The 20,865-nt window shown below is 32.6% G+C and overlaps 1 protein-coding gene across 1 annotated transcript in view; it reads left to right on the top strand.

Annotated features, from left to right (window-relative positions):
• Positions 1-20,865, top strand: part of LOC126747431 (CCR4-NOT transcription complex subunit 1) — a 108,797-nt gene that overhangs the window by 48,035 nt on the left and 39,897 nt on the right. The window contains exons 12-16 of the mRNA XM_050456068.1: positions 3,819-4,029; positions 5,407-5,535; positions 5,593-5,802; positions 9,027-9,344; positions 15,717-15,997. Coding sequence (XP_050312025.1) covers positions 3,819-4,029; positions 5,407-5,535; positions 5,593-5,802; positions 9,027-9,344; positions 15,717-15,997 — 1,149 coding nt within the window. The remainder of the gene's footprint in view (positions 1-3,818; positions 4,030-5,406; positions 5,536-5,592; positions 5,803-9,026; positions 9,345-15,716; positions 15,998-20,865) is intronic.

The following is a 20,865-nucleotide window of genomic DNA, read 5'->3' as shown; positions in this document are numbered from 1 at the left end:
GTCAGTAAAATAGAACAGAAATATCGGAATTTGGGTCATGTCAGGGATAATTATACGAAAGGTCGGTCAAGTATATCAGAAGAGAAGCAACTAAATGTTTTGCTGGCAGTTGCCAAAAAACGACTCGCAATATTGCGTTAGAAAATCAGATATCCCAGACATCCGTCGTTAAGTATTTAGGTATAAATAAATGGCACCCTTACAAAGTTCAATTGGTTCATGAACTAAATGAAGATGACCCAGATAGGCGTTTAGAATTTTGTGAGAGACTTATGGACTTGTGCCATGCTAATCCACAATTTTCAAAAAAAATTGTATTTTCTGATGAGGCAACGTTTTGTCTTCATGGTAGTGTAAACCGGCAAAACTGCCGAGTGCCACAGCCAAGTCCCTCAAAAAGTAAATGTTTGGGCGGGGGTGATTGAAAACAGGGTTATAGGGCCCTTTTTCTTTGAAGGATACTTGAATGGTGAGAGGTATTTAGAGTTTTTAGAAAATGACTTGGTTCCATGCCTTGCCACTTTATACCCCGATCCAGAAGACCCGGATATATTAGATAATTGATATCAGCAAGATGGAGCTCCAGCCCATTACACTCGTCCCGTGCGCCAGAACCTGGATACCGTTTTCCCTGGACGTTGGATTGGTCGGAGGGGTGCAATTGAATGGCCGGCCAGATCGCCGGATCTGACTCCTTTAGATTTTTTTTTGTGGGGGTATCTTAAGTCCAAAGTTTATGTTAATCGGCCAAACAACATTGAAGACTTAAAAATTAGAATAACGGAAGAAATAAGATTGATAGAACCTTCTGTTATCGATAATGTTTTACAAGAATTTCAGCATCGACTGGGATATTGCCAAGAGGTTCGTGGCAGCCATTTTCAACACTTAATAAATTAATTAAAATATTTTTATGTATTCTTGCTTGATATAAATAACTCTTCCAAAAATAGCCTTTTATTGTGTTCAACCGTCAACGGTCGAGTTTAGGTATAGGACATGGTACATGAAATGTACTTAGAATTTGATGTAGAACCTAAATCTAAAATAAAAAATAGGTGTTTACATTTAAAAAAATTACGTTGATGACCGTAACTTATTTTTGGGCCACCCTGTATACATAAAATTATAGTAAGAAAACCCGCAGTTAAAAATAAAAATCGACATGTCCGAGCGTTTTTTTTTTGAACATACCCCTGAATTTTAAATGAATTTATTCCAACCTTTACGTTCGCACTGTATAAGGGTATCGATTCGATGAATTTGGTATAGCTGTTAAATCACCAGTATTATGTGTTTCGGGCCTGTTTATAATATATGTTTAATTACTTAAATCAAGGTTATTTCGATCTTAATTTTTTATCAAGTTATCAAGGCTGACTGTAAAAAAATAGGGACGCTGCTCCAGTCACACTGAAATAAGGTGATCCTTCTGTTTTCGACGCACACCCTTAGTGACTATGTAATGAGTGAAATAAAATATAAACAAAATAAGAAGAGACACAATTTAACGTAAAAGGAAAAAAAATGACTCGACTTACCCTAGTAATAAATGAAGTAAAGGAAAGGATGTTGATATAAGGAACACCCCAATCAGCTTTCATTAAATGGACAAAGACGTGATGCACTTCGGTATTCTCTCGCATGAGATTTAGGTACCGATTCAATAATTGCCGTAGTACTACTGCTTTCCGGTATTACACACCTGTTCCGTATTTTAAGTTTTTGGCGGATGAACTCGGTCAAATAGCTTACTCCTCTCGCCCCAACGGGTCCATAAGGTAAAGTAGGATAAAAGAGCAAGGCTTTATGGAAGGAACATTGGAGTAAGAGAGTAAGGAAATGTAAGATAGGTCGAGTTTAAATATTAAGAATTTACCAAGAAACGCGTATGTTATACCGGGTGAACTTTTATATGCAAAATCAATGTAAATAAACCAAAATAAACAAATTATTACCGAACTAATTATTAAATATCTTAAACTTAAAAAAAACTGTGTTACTAAAAATAAGTAAAATTAGCAAAAAGTAACAAAAGGAGAGAGAACGAAACATTATGATTTCTTATATATCGCTCTACTTCGGCCCATACTAACTCTATAGGGTTTAATTCAAACTTTTTGATTTGTCAAAATTAATTTTGTTGTCCTTGAGTCAATTCACTATTACACCTTTTGTCGAGGATTTTGTGGATCCTACTTGCTAATGCAGAGTGATAGTTGTCCATAATAGCAACAGTCTGTTCTGGAATATTTGACAACAGTTTTTCTTCTATCCATTTCGTAAAATTTGTTTCCTTCATTTGCCCGTGAATCATCGCTTTATTGTCAAAAAATTTTACAATTTGTAGACAAAGCTGATAACTAAAGTAAAACACAGAAACAAACAAAACACAACATAGCTACGAGCTACATAAAATAGTACATATAAAAACAATAAATCAGTCTGTGTGTGTGAAGTTAAAATTAAGTATTAAAAAAATCGTTTACCGAGTAAAAGGCTCTGTCCAGTAGGAATGATTTTAATGCCTTACGGAAAGTAGGAAAAGATGTGATGGACTTTATGTTCAATGGCAAATGATTGTGCATTTTTTTTGCTTTGTACAATATAGAGTTTTTTACCAATTCTGCATGTGGAGTAGGCAGATATAAATCATACTCCGTCCTACGTTTCTCTCGTTACGTATCTGAATTTGGTGAAACGTGCTAGACAAACGGACTCATATATAAGTAGTTAAATTTTTTAAAGAAATCCTGGCAATGAGCTCTATAATTAAGTCTAAGTGTATAACGCAAAGCTCTCTTTTGAAGTCTGAAAATTTTGTCAAATTGAGTGACACTACACACAACCCAAAAAGGAAGGGCGTAACGAAAGTGTGATTCAAAGAGGGAAAAATACACTGTTATAGAGGTTGAGAGGCTAAGCTCCTTGGAAATTGTGATCTTAGTGCAAAACAAGCGGAGCTTAATTTTCTTGTAAAAGGGTTAATGTGCATGTCCCATTTTAACGACTTGTCAACAGTAAGCCCCAAAAATGTCACTGAGTCGGCTTCGTCAATGGTTGCGTTATCCAGTACAAAAGATTGCAAATTATTTTTATAGGACAAAAATTAATGTTTTTTTTTCGAGATTTTGCGTATTATGCCGTCGATATAAGAATAAAAATTTAAATGTGGATCCAAAATAACAACCAAAGATTTAATTTTTCTCTGATAAGATATAATTATTTCATTATTTATTACATCAAAATTAGCTCCACTTAATCTAGTTTTACTCCCAAATAGGCAAAATTTTGTTTTAGCTGCATTTATTCTTCGCAACCATGTAATTGGCTTCCAAGACTCCAATTTGCCTGATTTTTATATTAAAATGTTTCTAAGAGCTTTTTGCTACTGTCACTGGGGAAATCATAAAACTCCATTGAATATATGATTCTTTATCCAAGTTTCTGGGTACCATGTTACTTAATTGGTTACCCCAAGACAACTTGGTCAATAACTTACCTGCCAATGGTCGGATTTTGCTAATTTTTGTTGCAAAAATTACTTGGAACCTTTCTTTAACTTAAATCAAGTATTTCCATTCCCCATGAAATTTCAGACACACTTTGGAACTTGGCTCATTAATTTGCGTCTAATTCTGAATTACCTTAAGTAATTAAGTTACTTGACACCTTCCTGCGACTTTTATTGAGGGGTAGGACACAAATACATGCAACAGAAGAGTTACTTCCATTTTACCTTAAAAGATACTGAAAAGCCTCCTTTAAGTTTTATTAATCAAATAATAAATTGATTCTTTTTTTTTTCGTATATATAGAAACATCAGAGTCCTGTTGAGGTCTGACAAAGGAATAGCCAACTTCTCAGATCGGTCTTTGCTGAAGAACCTTGGCCATTGGTTAGGAATGCTCACGCTGAGCCGCAACAAGCCGATCCTACAGGTCGAATTGGACATGAAATCGTTGCTCGTCGAGGCCTACCACAAGGGCCAGCTCGAGCTTCATTACGTCGTCCCATTCGTGGCCAAGGTACCGAACTTTACACTTCATTTATTATCAAAAAAAAAAAAAATAAACCATAGAGTGTGTAAAATTTGTGAACATAATATTTAAAAAATATGCAAAAAGTATTAATATGGTACAAAACATTTAATAATACATCTTAAAATTCTCTTACTGGAAGGTTGCCGAATCTTAAAAAATAATCGCTCATTTCGAAATGATTCAGTAGCAATTAATATTTTTACCATTGATTTCCGTCCATCCCCATGTGCAAAAATGTAATACGTTTAAGTCTCATGTTATTTATTATTGTATATATATTGTTAGTTAGCTCTTTTGTTAAAGTTTAAAAAAAAATTAAAATAAATTAATCTACAATAATTCAAAAAAAATTAGGCCCTCATTAAGGAATCATTCCCACAAATGTTTATTAATACGTTGAAACGTTGGGAAACATATTAATCAGATACTTCATTTTAAAGGGAATAAAATATGCTTTCAATATAAGTTATAAAAAATGCAGGTCCGTATTTAAAAAAAAGAAGTTGATAGCCGTAGCCACGATACCAAAAGTCAAAGGTGAAGTTTTGTAGAGCAGAAAAAATTAAAAAACTTTGTAGTAAAAAGTAAGTTTCCAAAATCAGTGGTTTTGAAAATAATTATTGAGATAAAATTCGGCGTTTTTTTTATAAATCACCCTGTAATTCAGGAACTAATAAAAATTTTGCAATGCTGTAAAAGGATTTAGAATAAGCATAAAAATTGGTAACTTTTTTCTAATTTAACCGCCCTCGTATCTCCTATAGTTTCGGAAATAGTATATTTTTAACTATGAAGTCATATTCAGGATCAAAATTTGATATTTCTAAAAGAGAAAAACAAATTTTGGCATTGGATTCAAAAATTTTAAGTAAAACCCCAAAAGTTTTGTATAATTTTTAATTTTTTTTTACTTTTTACCTAACCTCTATAGAGAGGGAGTACAAAAGCCTTTATGCAGGGTGGGTAAGAGTCCTAATGTAAGGAAGGGAGAAAGTGATTTATAATAATTCATCTTGACTACTTAACAAATTTTTTAACCAGAAGTAGGAAAATAACATTTTGTCTTGAGCGCATTGAAAACTTTAATTTGAAATATCTCGAAAAGGATTAATCGTGGGGAAATTTTTTGAGTAAAAAATTATAGCCACACACCCATGTCCCACATTTTGTTAAAAACCAAGGTAAAACCAGGGTAAATGGACTTTCGGACTAGAAAAACTTAACCTAATTTTTTTTTAAGGAATCTCTTTCCTGTTAAATTATTTACCATTATTCATGGAACACCCTGCATAGCTACTACTAAAAACGATCTATTATTTAACTTTTCGATGTTATTCGGCTGTTCTAAGTGTCAACTTTTAGGTGTTGGAGTCTTGCGCGAAAAGTAAAGTGTTCAAGCCGCCAAACCCCTGGACCATGGCCCTGATGAACGTGCTCGCCGAGTTACATTCCGAGCCGGATCTCAAGTTGACCCTGAAGTTCGAAATCGAGGTGAAAAATCCACTTTCAAACCGACCCGACCACAATTTTAACGCGTTTTATTCGTAGGTTTTGTGCAAGAACCTCGATATCGACGTCGCCCAATTGAAACCGGCCATTTACCTGAAAGACCCGGAGAGGATCCGGAAGATCGAGTTTCAACTGTCGCAGCCGTTGAAGAAGGAGGTGGCGGCGTCCAGCGGCCAGCAGAGTAACGCGAACATGCCCGAACCGGAGCTGGCCAACATGATCGTTGTGGGACAGGGCGGCGGTTCACCTGTAAGCGAACTTCTTTGGTTTGTTACGGTTAAAAACAGTCAAATTTTTATGTGGATTTACTTTGTCGGGGGCTAAAACACCTAAAAAGGTTTAAAACGTTTAGAATATTGGCATTCAGAGTTTGGGAATTATTCATTGTTAATGCATTTCTAATAAAAGTTCCCTGATGTTTCAAAATTAGAGTTTAAAAAAAAAAGGCATTTTACAAGTTTTATTAGGAATTGTTTAAAGAGTTCACCTTTGGGTAATTTGGCTCGTGACTTTGTTTTTGACGTTCCGATTTACCTCATTTTTGTTTTAACAAAATCTCGGGATCCTTTTTCTTCCCGTTTTATTAAATAAATGAAGTGGACAAATCAACTCTTTAAGTACATTAGAACAGAAATTGTGACCTAAAAGCAGCATTTTTCTCATGAAAAAAACGAAAATACCCCAAAATTTTGACTTTTTTTTGGAGTAGGTCTTTGAAACTTTCCAGATTATTATAATTAATGATTCCCTTACTGGTAGTCTTTAAATCAACTCTTTAAGTACATTAGTACAGGAATTGTGCCCTAAAAGCAGCATTTTTTTAATGAAAAAAACGAAAATTCCCCAAAATTTTGACTTTTTTTTGGAGTAGGTCCTTGAAACTTTCTAGATTATTATAATTAATGGTTGCCTTACTGGTAGTCCTTAAATCAACTATTTAAGTACATTAGTGCAAAAATGATGTCCTAAAAGCAGTGTTTTTCTCATGAAAAAAACCGAAATTGCCCAAAAAATTGACTTTTTTTTGGAGTAGGTCCTTGAAACTTTCCAGATTAATATAATTCATGGTTGCCTTACTGGTAGTCTTTAAATCAATTCTTTAAGTACATTAGTTCAGAAATTGTGCCCTAAAAGCAGTGTTTTTCTCATGAAAAAAACGAAAATTCCCCAAAATTGTGACTTTTTTTTGGAGTAGGTCCTTGAAACTTTCCAGATTATTATAATTCATGGTTTCCTTGCTGGTAGTCTTTAAATCAACTCTTTAAGTACATTAGTACAGAAATTGTGCCCTAAAAGCAGCATTTTTTTAATGAAAAAAACGAAAATTCCCCAAAATTTTGACTTTTTTTTGGAGTAGGTCCTTGAAACTTTCCAGATTATTATAATTCATGGTTTCCTTACTGGTAGTCTTTAAATCAACTCTTTAAGTACATTAGTACAGAAATTGTGCCCTAAAAGCAGCATTTTTTTAATGAAAAAAACGAAAATTCCCCAAAATTTTGACTTTTTTTTGGAGTAGGTCCTTAAAACTTTTTAAAATATTATAATTAATGGTTGCCTTACTGGTAGTTTTTAAATAAACTTTTTAAGTACTATAGAACAGAAATTGTTCCCCAAAAGCACTGTTTTTCTCATGAAAAAAACGAAAATTCCCCAAAATTTTGACTTTTTTTTGGAGTAGGTCCTTGAAACTTTCCAGATTATTATAATTCATGGTTTCCTTACTGGTAGTCTTTAAATCAATTCTTTAAGTACATTAGTACAGAAATTGTGCCCTAAAAGCAGCATTTTTTTAATGAAAAAAACGAAAATTCCCCAAAATTTTGACTTTTTTTTGGAGTAGGTCCTTAAAACTTTTTAAAATATTATAATTAATGGTTGCCTTACTGGTAGTTTTTAAATAAACTTTTTAAGTACTATAGAACAGAAATTGTTCCCCAAAAGCACTGTTTTTCTCATGAAAAAAACGAAAATTCCCCAAAATTTTGACTTTTTTTTGGAGTAGGTCCTTGAAACTTTCCAGATTATTATAATTCATGGTTTCCTTACTGGTAGTCTTTAAATCAATTCTTTAAGTACATTAGTACAGAAATTGTGCCCTAAAAGCAGCATTTTTTTAATGAAAAAAACGAAAATTCCCCAAAATTTTGACTTTTTTTTGGAGTAGGTCCTTAAAACTTTTTAAAATATTATAATTAATGGTTGCCTTACTGGTAGTTTTTAAATAAACTTTTTAAGTACTATAGAACAGAAATTGTTCCCCAAAAGCACTGTTTTTCTCATGAAAAAAACGAAAATTCCCCAAAATTTTGACTTTTTTTTGGAGTAGGTCCTTGAAACTTTCCAGATTATTATAATTCATGGTTTCCTTACTGGTAGTCTTTAAATCAACTCTTTAAGTACATTAGTACAGAAATTGTGCCCTAAAAGCAGCATTTTTTTAATGAAAAAAACGAAAATTCCCCAAAATTTTGACTTTTTTTTGGAGTAGGTCCTTAAAACTTTTTAAAATATTATAATTAATGGTTGCCTTACTGGTAGTTTTTAAATAAACTCTTTAAGTACTATAGAACAGAAATTGTTCCCCAAAAGCACTGTTTTTCTCATGAAAAAAACGAAAATTCCCCAAAATTTTGACTTTTTTTTGGAGTAGGTCCTTGAAACTTTCCAGATTATTATAATTCATGGTTTCCTTACTGGTAGTCTTTAAATCAACTCTTTAAGTACATTAGTACAGAAATTGTGCCCTAAAAGCAGCATTTTTTTAATGAAAAAAACGAAAATTCCCCAAAATTTTGACTTTTTTTTGGAGTAGGTCCTTAAAACTTTTTAAAATATTATAATTAATGGTTGCCTTACTGGTAGTTTTTAAATAAACTCTTTAAGTACTATAGAACAGAAATTGTTCCCCAAAAGCACTGTTTTTCTCATGAAAAAAACGAAAATTCCCCAAAATTTTGACTTTTTTTTGGAGTAGGTCTTTGAAACTTTCCAGATTATTATAATTCATGGTTTCCTTACTGGTAGTCTTTAAATCAACTCTTTAAGTACATTAGTACAGAAATTGTGCCCTAAAAGCAGTGTTTTTCTCATGAAAAAAATGAAAATTCCCCAAAATTTTGACTTTTTTTTAGAGTACGTCCTTAAAACTTTCCAGATTATTATAATTAATAATTTCCTTACTGGAAGTCTTTAAACCAACTCTCTAAGTATAATAGAACAAAAATGTAAGCGATTTACCCAAGAGTGCTAACCCCAAATAAACAATAGACATTATTCACCGAAAATTGAATAAAAAAGCTTCCATTGCACTGATTTCCTTGATTCGTAAAAAACACTCCCCAGAACGATTTAAAACGAAAATGGATCATTAAAATATCTTACTATAACTTAAACTTGTAAATCATCCATGTTTATTACTTCAACTTCTCCCTTATTCATCTTAAATGTCTAAACTCGACTGATATATCCAGGTAATGCAGAACGTGGACCCGTCGGCGAACGCGTCGCAAACGGTCACCCCCGCGCCCCGTTTCAGCTACCACGAGATCAACGGGCTGCAGTCGCTCCAGGTGCACACGGTGGTGCCGCAGGGCGCGGTCCTCTTCCAGACGCAGCCCCAACTGAAGGCGACCGTCAAGACGGCGATCGAGCGCGCGATCCAAGAGTGGCTCGCGCCCATCCTGGACCGCTCGATTAAAATCGCCGTTCAAACGTGCGATCAGATCATCCGCAAAGATTTCGCTTTGGAGCCGGACGACGAACGCATGCGGTTGGCTTCGCATTATATGGTGAGTCGAGATAAGGAGCCCAATGTGCTCTTTTTTGTCTTCTAAGTTATTGACAAAGTCTTTGGAACGTCCATCCATTAGAGAAGTTAAATAATAAAGCAAACATGCTACGTACATATCATAATAAAAATAATTGAAATTTTACACAGACACTTACAGTAGTAATAATAATAATAATAATAAAGCATTTATTTAGCATAAAAAAGCTACATATAAGTACAAGTTTGCCTTATTAGTCTTATTACAATAGTAGAAATAGAAAAAAAAACAACATTTGTAAATATGTGAAAATTAAATAAAAATAAAAAGTGTAATGTGTGTACAGGACACAAACAAAAAGAAACAAGAATAAACCTACAGTACCTAATTTAACAAAAACATTATTAATACAAATACAAATATCAGGGGGCAACAATAAAATTAAACAAAGATAAAACTTAACTTATTAACAAATAATAAATAAAATAATTAAAAACGGGCTAAAATGTGTAAAACTAAAAATAAACATGTAAAATATTTATATTAAGGACGAGAAACAAAAGAAACGAGAATAAACCTACAGTGCTAAGATGTATAAATAAAAACGGGCTAAAATCTGTAAAATTAAAATAAACAATCATAACTATCTGTACTAACAGTTATCTAAAAGAAATTTTCTTAGGAGCCTTTTGAACCGGTTTAGATTATCACAGTTTTTTATTATCACAGGTAATTTGTTAAATTCAGATAATCCCTTATATAAAACCGAGTTTTGCATTTGGGTCGAATTGCACCGTTCCAATAAAATAAAGTCTGTACGATTTCTCGTATGATAACTATGAATATCACTAAATACCTTCAATCCATTACACAAATAGTTAGGTAACAAATTATGTTTAAGTTTAAAAACAAACAGATACACATTAAATAAAACCCTTTGCTTCACAGACAACATATTCAAAACATTCAACATACATTTAATTGGCGTACACCAACTACATTTTAAAATTTGTCTCATAGCTCTATTTTGTATTTTCTCCATTTGGTTTATTTTATACTGAGGTAGATTAAATAACAAAGTCGAACAGAATTGTAAGTGTTGGAAAGCAATAATATTATAGAGTTGTAGTTTTGTATGCATGCTTAAGTTTTTACCTATTTGAGTTATAAAACCCACTTTTTTTGAAAATTTTCGCATTACATAGTCAGCATGAGCTTGAAAGTTTAGATTGCAGTCCAACATTATGCCTAAATATTTAATTTCCCCATCATAAGTAATATTTTCCCCATTTACAGCTATGTGCATACTTTGGATTTCCGCTTCACTAAGCTTTGATTTCTTTCTAAATATGCAAAATTTGGATTTATCAGTATTTAGACATAGCTTATTTACACACAGCCAATCAAAAATACGCTCCAAATCATCATTCAAATCTTTCTGCATTTGTTGTAAGTTTTTACCTATAATATAAAGCATTGTGTCGTCAGCAAAAAGAATAATTTTACACTTAAGTGTTACTCTAACCATATCATTAATATAGATTAAAAATAACAGCGGACCCAAAACCGTTCCTTGTGGTACACCATATTTAACATTTACAGACTCCGACAAACAATTTTTATAAGACACACGTTGAGATCTTTTATTCAAGTATGACTTAAACCACTCTAAAACAGTATTCTTGATTCCTATATGCTCTAATTTGTTTATTAAAATACTCCTATCTACTGTTTCAAAAGCCCTCTTAAAATCAAGAAAAACGGCTAAGACATAGTTATCACAGTCGACGGCCCTAAGAAAATCATCACACATACCAACAATAACAGACTCGCAAGAATGGTTCTCTCTAAAACCTGATTGGTTAGGAATAATTATTTTATTTGAATCACAGAAGTTTAGCAACTGTTCTTTAACAACAACTTCTAAAACCTTCTCATATATTGGCACCGTATTTATTGGACGAAACTCATTATATAATTTCGTGTTATTTACCTTTGGAACAGGAATGATAGTTGTTAGTTTCCAAGATTCTGGAAAAACACCATTGCTAAGTGATGTGTTAATAACATCTAAAAGACGATTACCAACTGCATATACTACGTCACAAAGGACTTGCTTAGAGATGCCACACTCACCCCCACCCACATTTTTTAGGTTTTTTATAATTTTCTTCATTCTAACCATTGTTAATTTTTCAAAATTACTAAATATTCCACTATGCACTGTGGGTCCAATATAAAAGGGTACAGCATTTTGTGGAAGTGGTATATCCCCAATTATACCGTCAATGCTATACACAAAATACTTATTAAATCTATTAGCTATGTCTGCCTCTTGGTTGATTACTTCTGTTTCAAACCTGATTACGTCTGGCAATTCTTGCTTTTTCCCAGGTAAAAGAGTTTTAAGGTTTTTCCACAGTTCTTTTGGGTTACTTTTATTTAAGTCTATTGTTTCTGCGTAAAATTTTTCTTTTTCTGTTCTTATTTTACTTACAATGATATTTCTTTTCCTCTTGTATTCTTGCCAGTTATTTTCACTTCCACTCATAACAGCTCTTTTGTATAATAGATCCCTTTCACGCATCATTTCTCTTATTTCAGAAGTAATCCATTTTTTGTCGAGATATTTTTGATTTTGGACTATCTTGACCCTGGGACACATACGATTAATAATATTTTCAATATCTCCAATGAAAGAAGTAGCCAAAATATTTACATCAGAAACATTATTATTCCAAACAGAATGTGATAATTCTTGTTGTAACTCATTGGGATCATAATTTTTAAAAGACCTCTGAAATGTAATTTTTTTATCATTTTGAGTTTTTTCTTGGGGAAGTGTTATTGAAAGAATTGAATGATCGCTGATTTTAGGCGTATGGTGAACCTTATATTGGAGATTTTTATTATTTGTTACGATATAGTCTATTAATGTTTGGCTTTTTGGGACCATTCTAGTAGGGGTCTGTACTATTTGATAAAATCCATTTGTATATATAACATTAGATATCTTGTTGCCATAAAATGAGTTTTTCAATAAATCAAAATTAAAATCGCCTACTATTACATTTATACCATTAAAGTCACAAATTTGATCTAAATGATTATTAAAAAAATCTATAAAATTTGCATCATCTTTCTGAGGCGGATGATATAAAACCGAACATAAATACTTCAAACCAGACAAAGATACTTCGAGGGACAATAACCAAACATAGTTTTCAAGACATTGAACATTGACAATCTTATATCTAATATCACAACGTATTAATGCCATAACCCCCCCTGTTCTGTTGTTGTTGGTAGTGCATTGCTCTAATTTATACCCCCTGATATTTAATTCACATAATTCAATATCACATGATACATGTGTCTCACTCAGAAATACTATTTTGGGTTTCCAATCATTGATTAATAAAACAATGTGCCCTTTGTTATTTAGAAAACCCTGGCAATTAAAATATACAATGCTACAGTTATGAACATCTTTAAAGTCTAATTGCTATTTAATATACTTACACCGTTGAATATCCTCAATTCTTTTGTAGGATTCACATTTGTTTAAGTCCCAGGTGGTATGACTAACTTCTAGAGTGAGACCATATTTTTTATTAGACATAACACAGTTTGCACATTTGACACTATTAACATTACACTCCTTAAAATCGTGATTCCCGCTACACTTTCCACACACTTTATTTTCCTTACAGTCTTTTACAATGTGACCATACTGACAGCATCTAAAACATCTTTTCACACCATAATCATTAAAAATTGCACATCGATTCCAACCTATATTTATTCTCTCCCTTTCTATGAAAATACCGTATGTTTTGGCATCCACTTCAAGTACCATAGTAAACTTCTTATTTACAACTTTGGTTTTCCTTAAAACTTTAATTTTTTTGTCAGGAATGTTGTGTATATTATTTTGGCTCTCAATTTTTAATAAAATTTCATTATCCGTTAAGGCAAATTCTGACTCATTGATACCCACTACCTTAATCCTATGTTCTAATTTTTTTGGAATATCCACTGTATAATTATCTCCCATTTTACTTTGGATCTCTGCCTGAATATTAGACAAATCTTTTTCGTTGCCACATTTAAGAATTACTCCCCCATTTTTAGTGGGTTTTCCTAGTGTTAAACCAGCACCAATATCTGTGGGATTCACTTTTTTTCTAAGGTCCTCCTTGACTTTTCCAACGTCTTTTTCTTCACCCTTCTGTTTAACAACCAGAACTTTGTTGTCGTTCTTAAGGGCCTGTGCATAAGACGACGACACCGTCGACAATGCACCGGTACCTTTAGGGCTTACCACTTCAATTTCTTTTAGCCTAATTTCTTTTAGAATAGCAATCTCAGTCTTAAGGTTAGCATTCTCCGATAGGAGTAAATCCACTTTACCACTCAGCTCCATCATTTTCTGCACCAAGAAATTCAGCGTCGCAGAAATTTCACTAACAGTGGCAAGTGGCTAAAAATAGATAGACAAAGTATTATTTTCATATAATTGTTTAAAGATTTACCTACAGGTCCCCTAGATTTTAAATTATTATTATTTGTAAGGCGGTCTATAAAAAGATACCAATAAATTTCAGTTAAATATTTTGCTTGCTATCAGATAAAGCAATAATATAAATATAGCTGGTCAAAAGTAGATAGAAAAAAACAATTTTGGAATTATTTTTTTGTCTAGATATTTATAAAATAAAATTAGTACAGTATTGCTTCTCTTTAACTCAAGGTGCAACATGCCACGCGGAATTAGATTCTCTCTTGATTTAAGACAACGCGCGGGTGATCGTCAAATTGATATTGCTCGTAGATTTGATGTTAAAAGAAACGACCAAAAAAAAAAATGAACATTAGAGCTGTACGCAAATTAAAGCAAATTAGCCAGAATAACCCTTTCATGACTTCTCGTCAAATTCAGATAGAATTACTGGCTCTAGGGATTTGTAATGTGTCCTCAAGGACTGTAAGACGAAGGTTGGTAGAAGAGAATCTATTTGCATTAGGTTTTTTGCAAGATTTGAGACACTCTTGGGTAACATGACTCATAACTTTTTTCTTTCATTTCCGCTTTAAAAGAAACTTGGAACTCCTTTTCCCGTTTAATGAACATTTTTGAAAATCAGGTTTTTTTTGTAAGATTTGGGCCACTTTTAGGTAACTTGACTCGTAACTTTGTTTCTATTATTCCGATTTACCTAATTTTTGACTCGAGAGATTCTCGGAATCCTTCTTAACGATTCTTTAAAGGAATGAAGCAAATCCATGCAGTAAAATAATTTTTATACTTATTTTTTGAAAAGTCAGGTTTTTTTGCAAGATTTGAGGCAATTTGGCTCGTAACTTTGTTTCAAATACTTCAATTTACTTCGTTTTTGCTTTTCATGATACTCAAACACCTGTTTCATATTCTATTAAAAAAATGAAAACAATCCATGCAGTATAAACGTTTTTATTTCAATTTTTGCAAAAATTAGGATTTGTTGCAAGAGTGTCAAATTTTTAGGACATTTGATCTGAAACTTTTTGTTCTGAAAAAAAAATCAATTCATGCAATAAAACCACTTGTATGCAAGTTTTTGTGGGCCCTATTCATACAGACACACTTCCTGCGTTCCTTTTTTGTCTATAATGGGTCTTTTAGGGCTCATATCTCATTGGTTTTGCTTTATGACTTTATTTTTACTTGCTTTAACTTTCATTGAAGAAATCAAGTAAATCTAGGCCACAAGGCAGTTTTTATTTATGTTTTTTGGGTGCCATGTCTAGTTTTCGGCATACGAGGTAACTCAAACTCTTTGTAACTTTACTCGTAGCACTCATAGACCCTTGATTTTTATTTTAAAGGTTAATTTGATCATACTTTTATTTATAGAGAAATAAAGTAAATCCATGCAACAAGAAAGTTTTTAAAAAGGTTTTGGGTGCGATGTCTAGTTTTCAGTACAGGGAGTAACTCGGTCTGTAACTTCGCTTGTGGGACACATATAGTCTTGATTTTTTATTTAAAAGTTAATTTGATCCTCTTTTTAACTTTTATGGAAGAAATCACGTAAATCCGTGCACTATAACAACTTTTATGCAAGTTTATGTGGGCCATATACCAATGCACCCTCTGGCTTACTTTTAGAGCTCATATCTCCTTGATTATTGCTTTATAACTTTATTTTATCTTTCCTTTAATTTATATTTAAGAAATCAAGCAAATCCAGTAAATAGAAGAAGGATTATGGATGCTTTCAAATGCAACGGAGTATTTGAGGTTTTTGCCTCATTTCTCCTCTCTCGAACCTAGCAGAAGGTTCATTTAAAAACGAGCACGGATCTTTTCAATAAATAATTTCAACATTTTCCCCGATGTTCCATTCACAGGTACGAAACCTGACCTCCGGCATGGCGATGATCACCTGCCGCGATCAGCTGCTGGCCGCGATCGCCACCCACGTGAAACAAATACTGACTAGCAACTTGATCACGCCGAGCGTGCAACAGAAAGAGTTGATCGAGCAAGCGGCCAACCTCGTCGCTCAGGAAAATGTCGAGTTGGCGTGTGCGATCGTGCAAAAAATGGCCATCGAGAAGGCGATTCCCGAGATCGACAAACGGTTAAACGGCGAATACGAGCTGAGACGGATGGCCCGTAAGGACGGCAGGTAAGTCGCTTTTTGCCGGCTTTTTAATACTCCTTTTGTTCTATTTTTTTTTTAATTAATAAACCCTCGTTTACCTGGTTTATATACTGTTTGCACTGAAATTTTACTCGCATTTCCCCTGGAACTCTTTTTATTTCAATATAAACTTTATTCTCTTTCTTACCTAATTTCTCCGTGCCATTTTACTTCAGTTTCACCTAGATTGTACCAGATTCTCATTATAAACTGGAATAAATGGTTTTGGACAAAGAGATTTTCAGCTGAAATCATTACTGGAATATGCGTTTGAATTCCTGCAGTACCTCATGGATTTCTTAGAGTCCAATTTTAAAAAAATCCAGATTGAATTCAATATAATTTAAGGAAATTTATACCTTGAACTACTAAGGTTTTTTAGGGAATTGTATGCAAATTCAAAGGAAAATCCATGTAGGATGCAAGATAATCCTAAGAAATAAGCATAAACCTTAACATTTTTAATAAATCTAAGGAAATAGCCTGGAATAGAAAAAATGCAATAGATCCATGGAAAAAGGCCAAGAGACACCAAAGAAATTTGGGTAAATGTAAGGAAATATAGCCATAGTATTGAAGAAAAGAAAAAGAGTAAGTGACTGGAATGTATATAAAATTCGGTAGATCTAAGGAAATATTGCAAGAATATCAAAGAAAAATGAGTGACTTTAAAGAAGTGGCCAGGAATATAAAAGGGAATGAAATGTTATAAGAAAGGCATACATTTAATATTTAGTACATTGATCGGGGGAGATTTGCGTCTTCCCCAAGCACAAGGGGGACACAATTGTATAATTGTGTCTATGAAGATGCAGTGCACTGTATAATTATTCCCTTGAAGAATTAATTGTAATCTAATAAATGAAACAAATTTATTTTCTAAATATGTACATCTATTAGTAGTCACAGGAACTTGGAATAACAGTAATTGGGTAGACTTAAATTACCATTTTTTCCGCTGTCTCTATGCAGTCTCTATAAACTGTCTCTAACCACTTGTACTAACTCTTCACTGATTTTATTACACTCACTAATTTCATTCCTTAAAAAACTAAGAACAGTTTACTTATGTCTATAATTCTAGGTTAACAGTTACCATACGTTAGCTTCACACCAACTAACGACGACCGGGAACGTTTTTATGTAATTAGTAAAATATTTAAAGAGTTTAGAGAGTGTGATGAACCTGTACTAGGTTACCACTATTATTGACAATACTTGTAGGGCAAAATAAAGAGTTAGAGAGAGAGAGACCCGTTTTGGGCATTAGGGGTTAAACAGAGGACAATGAGCAAGTTCTCATTTTCAACTTTTCGCCGTACGCGAAACGGGAGCTCTACGAACGTTTCAGGGCAACTACCACTACTCGACTAATCCCCTTCCCCAGTTTATTGGGCTTTGCGGTGTCAGCGTCAGTGGTTACCGAGAACAGTGGACCCGAGCTACCAAGAACTGATGGCACCCGATAATTCTAGATTTTTAGACTCAATATAATTATAACCTGACATCGAGCAGAACGAGAAAATAAATAAACTGTTGGGAGATTTATTTCCCAATATACATATGAGTGTGTACCTGGAACGGAGCAGCCTGTGTATAGTACCATTGGTGCATTTATTTAAAAAAAGAAACTGGAAAAACTATAATTAATGCTTCTTTCAGTTCACAAGATGCAAAGTAATAAACCGAGAACCCTCCAACATTTATTCCAGTGATAGTATCACAGTGATTAAGATTTCTATATTTTTGCAAGATTTGAGTCAGATGGTCTATAACTTAAGTTCTACTGCTTCGATTTTCTTCATTGTCGTTTTAAAAGTATCTTGAATCCCTTCTTAACGTTTCGCTGCAAGAATGTAAAAAAACCATGCAGTACAAGAGTTTTTATTCAGATTTTTGGAACCAGGTTTTTTCTATGGTTTGGGCCATTTGGGTAACTTAACTTGTATCTTTGATTTTATTGGTCCGATTTCCTCTATTTTTGTTTTAAGAAATTCTTGGGATCCTTTTTCCCGTTTTATTGAAAAAATAAAGCAAATCCGTGCAATTGAAGAATTTTTATTTAGATTTTGGAAAATCAGGTTTTTTGCAAAATTTTGTGATACTTGGGTAACTTGGCTCATAGCTTTGTGTCTAGTAATCCGATTTCTTTCATTTTTACTTTAAAAGATTCTTGAAACCCTTCTTCTCGTTTTATTGAAGAAATAAGGTAAATTCATGCAATAGATGAGTTTTTATTAGGATTTTTGAAAATCAGTGTTTTGCAATATATGGGACATTTGGGTAACTTGGCTCATAGTTTTTTTCTATTGGTCCGATTTTCTTCATTTTTGTTTAAAAAGATTTATGGAATCATTCTTCCTATTTTATTGAAAAAATAAAGCAAATCCATGCAACAGAAGAATTTTTATTTAGATTTTTGAAAATCAGATTTTTTTGCAAGATTTGGTACACTTTGGTAACTTGTCTCATAACTTTGTTTCTTTTGGTCCCATTTACTTGTTTTTTATTTTAAAAGATTTTTGGGACCCTTGTTCTCGTTTTATTCAAGAAATGAAGTAAAACCATGCAACAGAAGAATTTTTATTTAGATTTTTGAAAATCAGATTTTTTGCAAGATTTGGGACACTTGGGTAACTTGGCTCATAGTTTTTTTCTATTGGTCCGATTTTCTTCATTTTTGTTTAAAAAGATTCATGCAACCATTCTTTCTATTTTATTGAAGAATTGAAGCAAATACAATTGAAGCAACAGAAGATTTTTTATATAGATTTTTTTGCAAGATTTGGGACATTTGGGTAACTTGACTCATAACTTTGTTTCTTTTGGTCCCATTTACTTAATTTTTATTTAAAAAATTTTTTGGGAGCCTTGTTCTCGTTTTATTGAAGAAATGAAGTAAATCCATGAAACAGAAGAATTTTTATTTAAATTTTGGAAAATCAGGTTTTTTGCGACATTTTTTGACACTTGGGTAACTTGGCTCATCGCTTTGTTTCTAGTAATTCGATTTCTTTAATTTTTATTTAAAAATATTCTTGAAACCCTTCTTCCCGTATTATTGAAGAAATAAGGCAAATTCATCCAATAGATGAGTTTTTATAAAGATTTTTTAAAATAAGTTTTTTGCAACATATGGGACACTTGTGTAACTTGACTCATAGTTTTTTTTCTATTGATCCGATGTTCTTCATTTTTGTTTGAAAAGATTCATGGAACCATTCTTTCTATTTTATTAAAGAAATGAAGCAAATCTATGCAAAGGAAGAATTTTTATTAGATTTTTGAAAATCAGATTTTTTGCAAGATTTGGAACACTTGGGTAACTTGACTCATAACTTTGTTTCTTTTGGTCCCATTTACTTGATTTGTATTTTAAAAGATTTTTGGGACCTGTCTTCCCGTTTTATTGAAAAAATGAAGCAGATCCGTGCAACAGATGAATTTTTATTTCGATTTTTGAAAATCAGATTTTTTGCAAGATTTGGTACACTTGGGTAACTTGACTCATAACTTTGTTTCTTTTGGTCCCATTTACTTGATTTTTCTTTTAAAAGATTTTTGGGACCTGTCTTCCCGTTTTATCGAAGAAATGAAGTAAATCCATGCAACAGAAGAATTTTTCAGATTTTTTTTGTAGATTTGGGACACTTAGGTGACTCGACTCATAACTTTATTTTTTTGGTCCCATTTACTTGTTTTTTATTTTAAAAGATTTTTGGAACTCTTCTCGCCGTTTTGTTGAAGAAATGAAGCAAATCCGTGCAATAGAAGAATTTGAATTTTAATTTTGGAAAATCAGGTTTTTTGCAAAATTTTGTGACACTTGGGTAACACTGTGACGCTTGACTCATAGCTTTGTTTCTAGTAATCCGATTTCCTTCATTTTTGTTTAGAAAGATTCTTGAAACCCTTCTTTCTGTTTTATTGAAGAAATAAGGTAAATTCATGCAATAGATGAGTTTTTATTAAGATTTTTGAAAATCAGTTTTTTACAACATATGGGATACTTGGGTAATTTGACTAATAGTTCATTTTTGAAAATCAATTTTTTCACATTTTTGCTAAATTTGACTCGCTTTAATTTCGACGTTTTATTTGAATTTTTGAAAAATCACTCTTTTTTGCAAGATTTAGGTTAGTTGGTTCTAATGCGAAAACAGTCTTGAACCTTTTTTTTTATTTAAATGCGTTTCAATGGGACATAGGTGCCTGGCTGCATTAAATATTCTAAAAGTCTTCTTTTTGCAGATGCTTTTCAAACTATTTTGGTATATTTTTAGCCCTGAAGACTGTCGGCTTTTTCAGTTAGATTTAAATGCTGTTGCTCTATCGTCTGAGAACATTAATTCGACCTCGTTTTTTTTATCCCTTTAAAATGACTTTTCTGTCTGTTTGTCCTACAGGAACTTCCTAAATTTCCAAATCATCCAGGAGATTTAATCAATCAATTTTATTCCAGGAATTACTTTAAATTATCCATTTTATTCGAATCTCTCGAGTCTCGAGGTCTTTTTCTTCTCGTCCAGGCATATGGCACATTTTTTCGGGCTTTCGGGCTATTAGAGTAAATGTAATTTTTTTTTAAACGCTTTCCGTTTACACTGGAAAGAAAGTGTCCGTGCGATATTCATAATATTAATTTTTCATGTTTTCCTTACTTTTAGCGGAAATTCAAAGCAACTTTTATATTTTAAAGCGTATAAGTGTACAAGTGTTCTGGGCATAGAAAACTTGTGATAATATTAAAAACAGAACTCAATAAGAACTGAGACTTTATTCTTGAATTATATGAGATATAAAAGCTGTAATAGGGACGATTGTTGTCTCGTTTTTTTGCAGTACTAACTAAA

Source organism: Anthonomus grandis, chromosome 19 (genome assembly GCF_022605725.1).
Source record: "Anthonomus grandis grandis chromosome 19, icAntGran1.3, whole genome shotgun sequence".
NCBI classification, from domain to species: domain Eukaryota; kingdom Metazoa; phylum Arthropoda; class Insecta; order Coleoptera; family Curculionidae; genus Anthonomus; species Anthonomus grandis.
Note: the sequence above shows the minus strand (reverse complement) of the source record. Positions and strands in the feature narration are given on the sequence as shown.